General features: G+C 46.0%; 1 protein-coding gene across 1 annotated transcript in view; it reads left to right on the top strand.

Annotated features, from left to right (window-relative positions):
- Positions 1-741: 741 nt before the first annotated feature.
- MEAF6 (MYST/Esa1 associated factor 6) overlaps positions 742-12,980 on the top strand; it is a gene marked incomplete at its 5' end in the record, with an annotated part of 26,383 nt that continues 14,144 nt past the window's right edge. Inside the window, 3 exon segments of the mRNA XM_014591621.2 lie at positions 742-857; positions 5,437-5,524; positions 5,672-5,717. Of these exon segments, the coding sequence (XP_014447107.1) occupies positions 742-857; positions 5,437-5,524; positions 5,672-5,717 (250 nt within the window).

Raw genomic sequence — 12,980 nt, 5'->3', positions numbered from 1 at the left:
GGTGGGGGGGCGGGACCCAGCCCGGGTCTGGTCTTTGGAACGTGGCGGGAGCGCGTCCCTTGGGTGCTAGGAGTAGATCCGTCAGATGGGGTTTTTGATGGGCAGGGATGTGATGTGTTTGGGAACATCTAGAAGGTGACAGGCGAGTGGAGAAGGCCCAGTCTACGGAATTGGCAATCGCTGCGTGCACCTGGGGTTCCAGGGTCCCTGGTGGCCAAGCCCTCCCCGCCCCGCGTGTTGGCGTGGGCACCGAGGAGGCCATCTCACCTGAAGCTGCCCTTCCAGGTTTCCATGGTAACTAGCAGCCCAGGGCCGCCGGTCTTTCTGAGCCAGCGGGGAGGGGAGCGAGTTGACGTGCCAGGCTGGTCACCCGTTCCTCTCCCAGGAGCCATGCCTTTTGTGCGGGGAATGGGAACCGTCCGCGGTCTCAGCTCGGCTGGTTCTTTACACTCGAGTTCCATGAACCCTTTGAAAATATACGCAGAATTTTGTACGAGCGTGCATTTGGCTGGGGACAGGCTGCATACCGTCTATGGTGTTCACAAAGGGGCCCATCATTCCCAAAAGGTCCGGACTGCCGAGGTCCTCCTGTACAGCAGCGGCTCCTATCAGCCATCTCGCCAGCGGTTGGCTTGGTGGGCGTAAGCTTGGGTGTCCAGGTTGAATTCAGGATTTCAGTCTGGTCAAACCTAATATTTGCGTTAAAAGGCATTATCCGTGTCCTTGTTTTCCATCTCCCAGGAAACACTGGCAAACTTGGAGAGACAGATCTATGCTTTCGAAGGAAGCTACCTGGAAGACACTCAGATGTATGGCAATATTATTCGTGGCTGGGACCGGTATCTGACGAACCAAAAGTGAGTGTGACAGCCGGCAGTGTTCCCGTTGTGCCCTCCTGATGTTTGTTTGTAGGACTCTCAAATTCGTGGGAAAAGGCATTACAGTTTGAGTTTATTTTGGTGCAAAGACACTGAAATCCATGCATATTTTTTTGAAACCCGCGTTTTCCCTGAACTTTGTGAAGACCCCTTGTATGTTCCTAGTAGCAGTTCTGCAGGGAGGCAGTGGTAAAGCAGGCATGTGGAAGGAGATTTGGGCTTGGGCTCACCCACTGCATCATTTAGTAATCTTGGACAAAACCCACACCTGTAAAATAGGGACGGTCTAGCCTATGGCACAGCGTTGTGAGAGGCTCCAGTGAAATACAGCGTGAGATGGTACCTTAACCAGCAGCGCTGCTCGTGTTTTACACACGCCGATCAGGTGTGAGTTTCACCCTCTTTTTTTTTTTTTTTTTTTTTTTTTTTTCTCTATGACACTTTCCTTTTTTTTTTATGCTCTAGGACACTTACACTCACTGGAGAGAGAGAGAGATAGATTGTGTGTGTGTGTGTGTGTGTGTGAGAGAGAGAGAGAGAGAGAGAGAGGTCAGCTCCCCTGTGGAGATGGCCATGCCAGGATCCCTTCTCCACTCTCCTCTCAGGATTTTGGCATGTGCCCACATGCTCTAGGCATGATTTCCAAGGGACTGGGTCCAGGACTCAAGCCATGCAGTGGTATCCAGGAACCTTAACTTCCATGCCATCTCGTAGCCCTTGAACTTTTTTTTTTTTTTTTTTGGAGAGGTTTTTGCTATAGGGCATGTGCACTCGCCAGCCAGACAGAGAGAGACAGAGAGACAGAAAGTGAGAATTCACCCCCCAGGGGGGATGGCCACACCACAATCCCTTCTCCTCTGTTCTCCTCTCTGGATCTTGGGCACACACTCACACATGCCCGACGTGAGTTTAAGCCACCGGGTCTGGGACTCGAACCGCAGTCAACTATGTGGGAGTCCAGTGACATAGCCATTACGCTAACTGCTGGTCCTGCCCTTGAACTATTTGTTTAGTGATAATTATTATTTTTTAAAATTTCTAAACTTCTGGAAAAGTTTCGAATCTATAGAAAAATGAAAGTGAATGCATGATTGCCCTCCAGTGTCTTCTCTGATTGTTACCGTGTTACTATGTTTGCTTTCTCTCTATAATTTCTATAAACACACACCCCTGGATCTACACTTAAGTTTTTTTCTTATTTTGAAATAATTTCAGATTTCGAGGAAGGTGTAAAGCTAGTACCGAGGGTTCCTTATCCCCTCACTGGTTTTCGCCACTGGATTGATGTAACTAGTACAGTATCAAAAGCAGGAACTCGACATTGGTACAATGTGTACATGCGGGTTTGTGTCATGACAGCCCAAGAGCAGGTTCAGGTAACCCCAGTCAGGATGCAGAGCCCTCACAGCTGCACAGAGGTCTCCCTGGTGCTGCTCCTTCACAGTTACAGCCTCCTTCCCCCACACTGTCTGTTTTTTTTGGAGAGGTTTTTGTTATAGGGCAAGTGCGTTTGCCAGAGAGACAGAGAGATAGAAAATGAGAAATCAATCACCCCCCAGGGGGGATGGCCACGCCACAATCCCTTCTCCTCCATTCTCCTCTCAGGATCTTGGGCACACATGCACATGCTCCCGGCGTGAGTTTAAGCCACTGGGTCCGTTCGGGACTTGAACCGCTGTCGACTACATGGTTCATTACCAGTTACATTCTGAACTTTCTCTTTTTTTTTTTTTTTTTTTTTTTGAGAGTTTTTTTTGCTATAGGGTGCGTGCACCCGCCAGAAAGACGGAGACAGAAAGTGAGAAATCACCCCCTGGGGGGATGGCCACGCTGCAATCCCTTTTCCTCCATCCCCCTCTTGGGGTCTTGGGCATGCACGCATATGCACCCGGCGTGAGTTTAAGCCACCGGGTCCGGGACTTGAACCACGGTTGACTACATGGGATTCCAGAAACATAGCCATTATGCAAATTTCCGGTCCCTCCCCCACACACACTTTCTCTGTTCATCCATTTGAAAGTTCAGTGCAGATGTTGTCATGATACTCTGCATCTAAATATATCTGCACTTACCACCGAAGAATAACATTTCGTCTACCTAACCACAACTGTCATACACAGAAATTAACACTACCAGCATTCTAAAAAACAGAGAAGCTTTATCATCTCTCCTTTCATTCTCCCCCTCTCTTTGTCTGCCTATATTTTGTTCTGTCTTTAGTATTCTTAGAGTCATGAGTTAAAAAAAAACACACACACACACACTTTTGGTAGTGTGGTGGATAAGACTCTGGACTCTCACATGACGAACTGTAGTTTGTCCTGGACCTGGCAGCTTGAAAAGCATGCAGCGGGTGTGTGTGCATGCCCAAAATCCCAAGGAGAGACTGGAGAAGGGGTTGTGTGCCCCCACCCTGGGGAGGTGAAGTGATTTCTCACTTTCCTTCTCTCTGTCCCTTTCTCTCTATCTCTCTCTGGTGAGGGTACATGCCCCATAGTGCAAAGAAAAAAAATCAATGTTGGGATCTGTCACTTTTTTTAAAAGAATTATTTATTTAATTTTATTTATTATTTTTAAAATTTGACCAGAGAGAGAGAAAGGAAAGTGAGAAAGCAAGCCACCAGGCCTGGGACTTGAACCATGGTCATCCATGTGGGAGTCCAGCACCTTAACCATCACACCACCTGCTGTAGGGATCTGTCACTTTTTAAACAATAGTGATAGCTCTATATTGAAGTACATACCAGCAGATGGTATAGCAATTATGGTGCTGGACTCCCACTTGGCTGACCATGGTTCAAGTCCTGTCCTAGCGGCTTCAAACTCACACTAGGTGTGTGTGTGTGCATGTCCAAGATCCCAGGAGGAGAATGGAGGAGATGGGATTGCATCGTGGCCATCCCCTGGGGGTGATTGCTTGCTTTCTCTCTCTCTCTCTGGCAAGCACACACCCACAAAAAGAAAAGAAATACACACAGATGTATATAATTAAAAAAAAAAAGAATTACTTATTTAATTTTATTTATTCAATCATTTTTTTTTTTTAATTTGACCAGAAAGAGAGAGAGAAAGAGAAGGAAAGTGAGAAAGCCAGTCACCAGGTCCAGGATTCAAACCATGGTCAGCCATGTGAGAGTGTCCAGCACCTTAACCACAAGCCACCTGCCAGCCCGCACACATATACATTTTAAGTATACAGCTAAGTGACTTCACGAAGTAAGCACACCCCTCATTAGCCCCAGTGTGGTCAGAGCAGCCTCCTCAGGCTGGTTCCTTGGCCTGTTGATGTGACCCTACTAGTCTTAGAGTGCGTTATTGCCAAAAGGTGTCCTTTTGTCATTTTTAAAAAAATTATTTAATTTTATCATTATTTTTTAATTTGACCAGAGAGAAAGAGAGAATGCCACCAGATCCAGACTCAAACCATGGTTGGCCATGTGGGAGTCCAGTGCCTTTAACCACTGTGACACCTTCCAGCCCCACTTTAGTCAATCTCTTGCCCAGACCTGCTGTCAGTCATTTCTGTGAGGGAGGAATCCTGATTCTTTCCTTCTTGTTAATTGCCAGAGAATTCTCGCAGTCACCAGACAGAAAGCACCTCCCAGGGGGTGTGGTCATGCTGCAATCCCTTCTCCATTTCTTCATTCTGTCATGATTTTATTTTATTTATTTTATTTTTTTTTGGTTTTAGCATAGGGTGTGTGTGCTCACCAGAGAGAGACAGTAGAGGGGAAAGTGAGAAATTTACCCCTCACCAACATGTGGCCACACCGCTATCCCTTCTCCTTTCTCCTCTCAGAATTTTGGGCTTGAACACACATGTGCCCAGTGTAATTTTTTTTTAAGAATTATTTTTTATTTAACTTTATTTATTTGTTTAATTTGATCAGAAAGGGACAGAATGAAAGAGAAAGAGAGAAAGAGGGAAAGTGAGAAAGCAAGCCACCAGGTCCAGAAATCGAACTGTGGTCGGCCATGTGGGAATCTGGCGCCTTTAACAACCGTGTCACCTGCCACCCCCAGTGATTTTTAAGCCACTGTGTCTGGAACTCAAACTGTGGTTGGCCATTTGGGAATCCAGCGTCTTAACCACCATATCACCTGCTGGCTCCCCTGTCATGATTTTGAGCTTACATGAACACATACTTGGCATGTTTTTCAAACTGCTAAGACCAGGATTTGAACTGTGGTTGGCCATGTGGGATCTGGCCCCTTTAAACTCTGTGCTGTAGGACATCCTGGTTCTGCCTTTAAATTTAAAAATTAAATTTATTTAACAGAGACGCTTTATATTACTACTCTATGCTAGTCATTTTAATACTCTGCATTAAAATAGATTACAGTGAAGATGCGAGGCAGCTAAGAGTCTCACATCCACAGCGGGACACAGGCCATGCGTTGCCATCCGTACAAGCATTCAGCATGAGGCCAATCCAGGTGATGCAGAGGCACTCCTCTGTGGAGCTTAGTCAAGCAAAAAGTGTCTGACGTCCTGGGGCATTCCAGCTTCAGCCACAGACATAGCTTGGTGCACATGAGCTTCCTCTGTGTGTTTTAGAAACTCCAACAGCAAGAATGACCGCAGGAACCGGAAGTTTAAGGAAGCTGAGCGGCTCTTCAGTAAATCCTCAGTTACGTCAGCAGCTGTAAGTGGTGGCGGTGGCGGTGGTGGTTGGGGGATCTCTCTGTGGCCCATGGCCGAGGAATGTAGCTTTCTCTCCTCCCTCCTGCCTCTGAGGGTGCTCTCCTGAAGCCTGAGGTCACTTTCTAGTAACTGGTGGCTTTTCTTTCAGGCAGTAAGTGCACTGGCAGGCGTTCAGGACCAGCTCATTGAAAAGAGTAAGTTCACGTTATGTGTGTTTATGTACTTCCCTGTCAGTTTATTTGGAAGCTACCACAATCCCTGGGTTTAACTCCCCTCTATTTATTTAGGGACTGCCTCTCAGGAACCCTGTGGGATGTCCCTAGTCCTGATTTACTTTTGAGGAAGAAACTTTTTTTTCCATCACAAGAGGATGGCTTTGGCCACTCCAAGATGGAAGATACGTCACTGCTCCCAATGAGTCAAATTATTTTTTGTGTGTTTTATTTGCTATAGGGTATGTGTGTTCACTGGAGGAAGCCAGGGGTGGGCGGGAGAAAACACCCCGGCAGGATGGCCACGCTGCAGTCCTTTCCCATCCTCCTCTCGGGATTTCGGGCAAGCAAACACCTGCAGCATTTCTTCAAGCCACAGGGTCTGGGGCTTGAGCTGCACAGTTGGTCATGTGGGATCCAGCTGCCTTAACTCCCATGTCACCTTCTGGCCCAGGTCATAATTCTTAGGGAGTTTTTCTTTTTTCTTTCTTTCTTTTGGAGAGGTTTTTGCTAAAGGCCATGTGTGCTCGCCAGAAAGACAGAGCGAGACAGAGACAGAAAGTGAGAAATCCCCCGGGGGGATGGCCATGCCACAATCCCTTCTCTGTTCTCCTCTAGGGATCTTGAGCACGCACACACATGCGCCCGGTGTGAGGTTAAGGCACTGGACTCTCACATGGACCTGGCCGCTTAAACATCACATCAAGTGCGTGTGTGCCCAGAATCCCAGGAGGAGGATAGAGGGGAAGGGATTGTGGCATGGCCATGCCACCTGCAGGGCGATTTCTCACTTTCCCTCTCTGTCTCTCTCTGGCTAGTACTTGTACCCTATGGCAAAAAACTTTAAAATATATGTATATTTATTTATTTTTATAAACATTTATCTTTTACATATATGTATGTTTTATAAATATAATTCTTAATCATGGAAACAGGATGTATCTGTGTATCCTTAAATATGAAATGGAGAGTACATACCATTTACTTGTGAGTAAGTACTGTCCCCTTCTGGACAGAAGCAGTGCAGTCAATTTTGCTCTGATTTCTATTTTTTTTTTTTATTTTTTGGAGAGGTTTTTGCTATAGGGCGCTTGTGCTCACCAGAAAGACAGAGAGAGACAGAGAGACAGAAAGCGAGAAATCACCCCCCGGGGGGATGGCCACGGCACAATCCATTCTCCTCCATTCTCCTCTCGGGATCTTGGGCACACACACACACATGCCTGGCGTGAGTTTAAGCCACTGGTTCTGGGACTCAAACCGCGGTTGACTACATGGGAGTCCAGTGACACAGCCATTACACTAACTGCTGGTCCCTCTATTTTTTTTTTTTTTTTTGAGAAAGAGTTTTGCTGTAGGGTAGTGCACTTGCTGGAGAGACAGAGACAGAAAGTGAGCAATCACCCCCAGGCAGGGTGGCCACACAGCAATCCCCTCTCCACTCTCCTCTTGGGATTTTGTTCCCAGAGTGAGTTTCAAGCCTCTGGGTCCGGGACTAGAGCTGCTGTCAGCCATGTGGAAGTCCAGCACCTTAACCGCTCCGCCACCTGCTGGCCCCTTTTCTGATTTCCAGTGATGTGATTTAGATCTGTGCGTTTATCTTTCTGACTCAGACATGCACCCTCTTGACGCTCTGTGCTGGAAGAAGCACACCGTTTTTGCCCCGCAGCTGCGTGTATGTCTTTCAGAAGGTGTATCTTGTGGTGGGGGCTGTTCTTTTGGTGCTATTGCGGCAGTAGTTTGAGGAAAAGGGACCTCAGTAGTTTGGAAGCTAAGACTATTCAGCGACTTCAGTTATTACCTCTGTGTCCAGATTTCTAAATTCATTCCATCTCTAATCCCTTTCTGAACGTTTTCCTGCTAGACATTTCCACTGAAATACTCACATTGAAGCATTTTGTTTAAAGCAACTGTTCTGTTTCCTTTGAAATTTGTCTGCCTAATTTTTTTTATTGTGGTACCTCTGTTACCACTCATTTAGAGCTCTATAGGCATCTGTGACTCCTTTCTGCCAACCTGATTGGTCGTCCCAAGTCAACTACATCTTACTGCAGAGTAAGGGCCACTTCTAGAATGCAGCTGTGCCCTCTCCTCTGTAGAGTAACGAGACTGTTAAGGGACACTGCTGTGCATCGAGAAGGAATGATGTCTGACTCCTCAGTCTTCACAAAGCCTACAATCCTGCCCTCGCTTAGCAGAAGTTTAGTATGTGGCTCTGTACCTGTCCACCCACAAAGAACAGCGGCACCTAAGTACTTGTTAGGGAAAATCTGAGTCAGTGCTTTCAGAAGGTTGCCTAAGCCAAACACTTACATGTTAAAGATTTTCTAGGGACCAGCAGATGGCATAATGGTTACATTGTTGGATTCCCATGTAGTCCTCTGCAATTCGAGTCCTAGACATGGCAGCTTAAAACTCATGCTGGGTGCATGTGCATGTGTGCTCAAGATCCCAAGAAGAGAATGGAGAAGGGATTGCGGTGTGGCCTACTCCTTAGGGGATTATTTCTTGCTTTCTGTCTCTCTGTCTCTCCGGTGAGCATACATGCCCTATAGCAAAAATCTCTGAAAAAAAGAAACAATAAATATCTTCTAACATTCATTTAGACCATCCATTTCCCAACAGTTTTTTTTTTTTTTGAGAGGTTTTTTTGCTATAGGGCGCGTGCGCTCGCCAGACAGAGAGAGACATAGAGACAGAAAGCGAGAAATCACCCCCCAGGGGGGATGGTCACGCCGCAATCCCTTCTCCTCCATTCTCCTCTCGGGATCGATCTTAGGTACGCACGCACACGCGCCCGGTGTGAGTTCTAAGCCACCGGGTCCGGGACGTGAACCGCGGTCGACTACGTGGGAATCCAGCGACATAGCCATTACGCTAACTACTGGTTCCCCCAACAGTTTTTTTTTAGTCTGGGTTGAGTCATGCCCCTGGGATGTGTTATGTCAGTATTTCTTGTTTTTTCCCCATTAAGTAATTTTTGCAGAATTATACGTTGGTCCTATAAACCATGTCTCTGTATAGTCTGAGGATTCCACAGCTGGTTTTCATCATTACTAAGTATTATTTCCTTTAGGAATAATTTTCTCTGAACAACCAGTTGTTTTTTTTAACGAAAGTCTTTCTTTTAAAGATTATTTTTTTATTTAATTTTATTTATTCATTCATTTTTTTTTGGAGAGTGTTTGTTTGTTTGTTTTGTTTGTTTTTGCTATAGGGCTTGGGCACTCGGCCGGAAGGCAGGGCTTGTGCACTCGCCAGAAAGACAGAGAGACAGAGAGACAGAAAGTGAGAAATCACCCCCTAGGGGGCATGGCCACACTTCAGTCCCTTCTTCTCCATTCTCTTCTTGGGTTCTTGGGCACGCATGCACACTCGCCTGGTGTGAGTTTAAGCCACCGGGTCTGGGACTCAAACCACTGTCGACTACATGGGAGTCCAGTGACGTAACCATTACATCATCTGCTGGTCCCTCATTGCACTTAAAACTGTAGTTTGGAATTTTCCATCAGTTCTTGAAAATTGCCAGCTCTTACCTCGTCGGATACTGCACTTTCTTCATAACTGTGTTCTTCCTCTGGTACTCCAATTAGATGTGTTTACGTATTTCTTCTGAGAGAGAGGGGGATGGGATGGGGGCAGGGGGGCACCCTGGGGGTCTACCTGGGCTTTCATGCCACAGTCGTGAGCCTCAACCAGCAAAGGACGGAGGGCATGCGAGCACCAGGGTGTACCAGCAGAGGGGTGCAGGCCCGGGCCCTTCCACGTGGCCTCAGCATTGCAGTGGGTCACTCTGCGCCACCACGGCTGGCCTGGTGCAGTGGGTTTGCGCCTTCTTGTTTCATCCTTCGTGTTTTTTTGCGTCTTTTCTATTTTTTTTTTTTGGCCTCTGTGCTGTATTATAAGACTTTATTATGATTTATTTTCTCTTTCCACTATTACTCTTTTCAGCTATGTGTGATCTGCTGTTAAACCATCTTTCATTTTTACATTTTTCTTTTTTTTCCTCTTGGACAGATTTTTGCTATAGAGTACATGCATTTGCCAGAGAGACAGAAAGCGAGAAATCACCCTCGGGGGGGGATGGCCACACCACAATCCCTTCTGTTCCATTCTCCTCTCACACCACAATCCCTTCTGTTCCATTCTCCTCGCAGGGTTTTGGGCACACATCCACACGTGCCTGGCTTGCGTTTTAAGCCTCTGGGTCTGGGACTCGATCCACAGTCGACTATGTAGAAGTTCAGCAATGTAACCATTACACCATCTGCTGATCCCTGTTTTTACATTTTTAATTTCTAGAAATTCTATTTAATTATTTTTAAAAATCTGTTATTTAGTTTGTTTATTTTAGGTTTTTGCCATAGGGCATGTGTGCTCCCTGGAGAGAGAGAGAGAGAGCAAAGTCAGAAATCACTCTCAATGGACCATGGCCACACCATAGCCCCTTCTCCTCAGTCCTCCCCTCAGGATTTTGAGCATGCATGCACAGACACCTGGTGTGATTTTCAGGTCCCCAGGTTCAGGACTTGAACCGTGGTCAGTCATGTGGGAATCCAGTGTCTTAACCACTGCACCACTTCTGGCCCCTGCTATTTATTTATTTATTTATTTATTTTAAAGAGTTTTTTTTTTTTTTTTTTTTGGAGAGATTTTCGCTATAGGGCGCGTGTGCTCGCCAGACAGACAGAGAGAGACATAGAGACAGAAAGCGAGAAATCACCCCCCAGGGGGGATGGTCACGCCGCAATCCCTTCTCCTCCATTCTCCTCTCGGGATCTTGGGCACGCACGCACATGCGCCCGGCGTGAGTTTTAAGCCACCGGATCCGGGACACGAACCGCGGTCGACTACATGGGCGTCCAGCGACATAGCCATTATGTTAACTGCTGGTTCCCTAAAGAGATATTTTTGTTATAGGGTGCACATGCTCGCTGGAGAGACAGAAAGCAAAAAATCATCCTCCAAGGAAGATGGCCACGTTGTAATCCCTTCTCCTCCAGTCTCTTCTCAGGGTTCTGGGCATGTTCACACATGCACCTGGTGTGAGCTTTAAGCCACCAGATCCGGGACTTCAACCGTGGTCGACTATGTGTCCAGTGACGTAACCATTACACCATCTGCTGCTCCCTGTTATTTAATTTTTTTAAGAATTATTTTATTTAACTTTATGTATTGTTTTCCAGTTTGATCAGAGAGAGAGAGAGAAAGCAAGCCACCAGGACGTGAACCTTGGTTGGCCATGTGGGAGTCCAGTACCCTCAACCACCACGCCACCTTCCAACCACAAATCTTTTAATAGCTCTCTCTTCAATTTTCAAATTTGTTCTTTATATCTTTAAATTTAGTAAGTAAGCAGTGTCATTCTATAATCTTTTTTTAATTTCAACATCTGAATGCCTTAACCGACTGTTTATGTCGTCATTTCTGCTGGATATTCAGAAAATCTGATCTCCTTGTGTGCTAGGTTATCTTGGACTGTGTACTGATGATTGTCATAAAGAAGTATTAGTAAAATACTAAGACCTGGGGCTGGCAGGTGCATGGTGGTTAAGGCGCTGGCCTCTCACATGGCTGACTGAGGTTTGAGTCCCGGACGTGGAGTCTTGGTTTCTTGTTCTTCCTCTTTCTTTCTTTGTCTCTCTCTGGTCAAATTGAAGCACAACTATAAATAAATAAACTTAAATAAAAGAAAATGGCATCGCTGTCTTTAAAAAGAAAAAAACATACTATGAATGAAGTGGAAGGTACCAAAGACCAACACTTTCTCTGCGAGGCTTAGACCCCTTTAGCCAGGCTCAGGGGTAGAGTCCCTGCGGCTAAGATGGTTCCAAGCAGTTTAACCACGGAGAAAGGCATGCTTTGCCTTTTACTCCTTTTCGTTTGTACCGATCCCTCCAATAGATTTCCGTGTAACAGATCCTGGAATGAGTTCTGGGTTTACCATGTCTTTAATCTTTGATGGAAATGAAACAAACTATTAGAATTTTGACTTGCAAGGATTTTGGAGTTTTGCATTTTTTACTTATTTTCCAGCCACTCTGAAAATTTTTCTCGAAGTTGTGTTATTTTCTGCTTTCTCTGGCTTCGCGTGTACCCACACTGGAAAGACAGAGTATATTCTCATGGTTCCCAGAGGGGCATTTTATGCAAATCGTGAAGCCTTGGATATTTTTGTAGAAAAGAATAAAGTAAAAGAAAAATGAAACAGATTTTATCTAGTTCCTTTAAAGGATCAGCAACGGCTTTACTGTTTGTTTACCAAACTCCTCTAAAGCTTTCATCAAATCAGATCTTTCTTCAATATTTACATCATTCCAGGGGCTGAGAAAGTGTTCTAGATATTTTCCCTCTTCCTTTAAATTTTTTGTACTGATCAGAAATGATTGCTTTAATAAAGTTGTTGATTTTTGTCTCCCCATGAGCAAGAAAGACAGAGAGACAGAAACAGACGGGCACCCCGGCAGGATCTTGCTGCCACGGCCCAGCTGTCTCACAGTCTCGCCGGCCTCATCCTGGCACTCGCTGGCATGTTCAGGGAGGACTCTGGATGTGAACTTGGAACCTTCCCCGGCTCAGCCTCACTGGGAGTGCTGGTGCCGCTCTGACCCTCCGGCCCCTGGGAGTTACTGCCTTCTTTAGCCATCCCTTTCTTCTAATAAGCAGAGTTCCTCATCTGTGGATTTATTAGATTAATGAAAAGCTGATAGTCTTTGCTGTAAAAAGCAAGTTATTCATTTTGGTGTCGGTGAGAGGGAGACAGGCATCTTTCCTCAGTTGACCGACTGGCCGGTTTCTCTATTTGTGGTGTTGCAGCTCGCCTTCTGATCATGCCTCTTCTGCTCCAGGAGCCAAGGAAGAAACTTAGTCTCACCTCACAGGCTCATTTTGTATTTTAATGGTGCTCCATAGAATATCCCTGGCTCAGGGACCAGCAGTTTGCGTAATGGCTATGTCGCTGGACTCCCATGTAGTCGACCGCAGTTCGTGTCTTGGACTCATGCCAGGTGCATGTGCATGCATGCCCAAGATCCCAAGAGGAGAATGGAGGAGAAGGGATTGCGGCGCATCCGTCTCCCCTGGGGGGTGATTTCTCGCTTTCTGTCTCTCTGTCTCTCTTTCTGGTGAGTGCACGCACCCTATAGCAAAAACCTCTCCAAAAAAAAATAATAATTTCCCTGGCTCTCACTTCTCATTAACCAACTCTAGTCTAATAATCCTTTTTTTTTTTTTTTTTGAGCGCTT

The sequence above is a fragment of the Tupaia chinensis genome, unplaced genomic scaffold (genome assembly GCF_000334495.1).
Source record: "Tupaia chinensis unplaced genomic scaffold, TupChi_1.0 Scaffold000604_1, whole genome shotgun sequence".
Lineage (NCBI taxonomy): Eukaryota > Metazoa > Chordata > Mammalia > Scandentia > Tupaiidae > Tupaia > Tupaia belangeri.
This window is presented reverse-complemented; position numbering and strand designations above follow the sequence as displayed.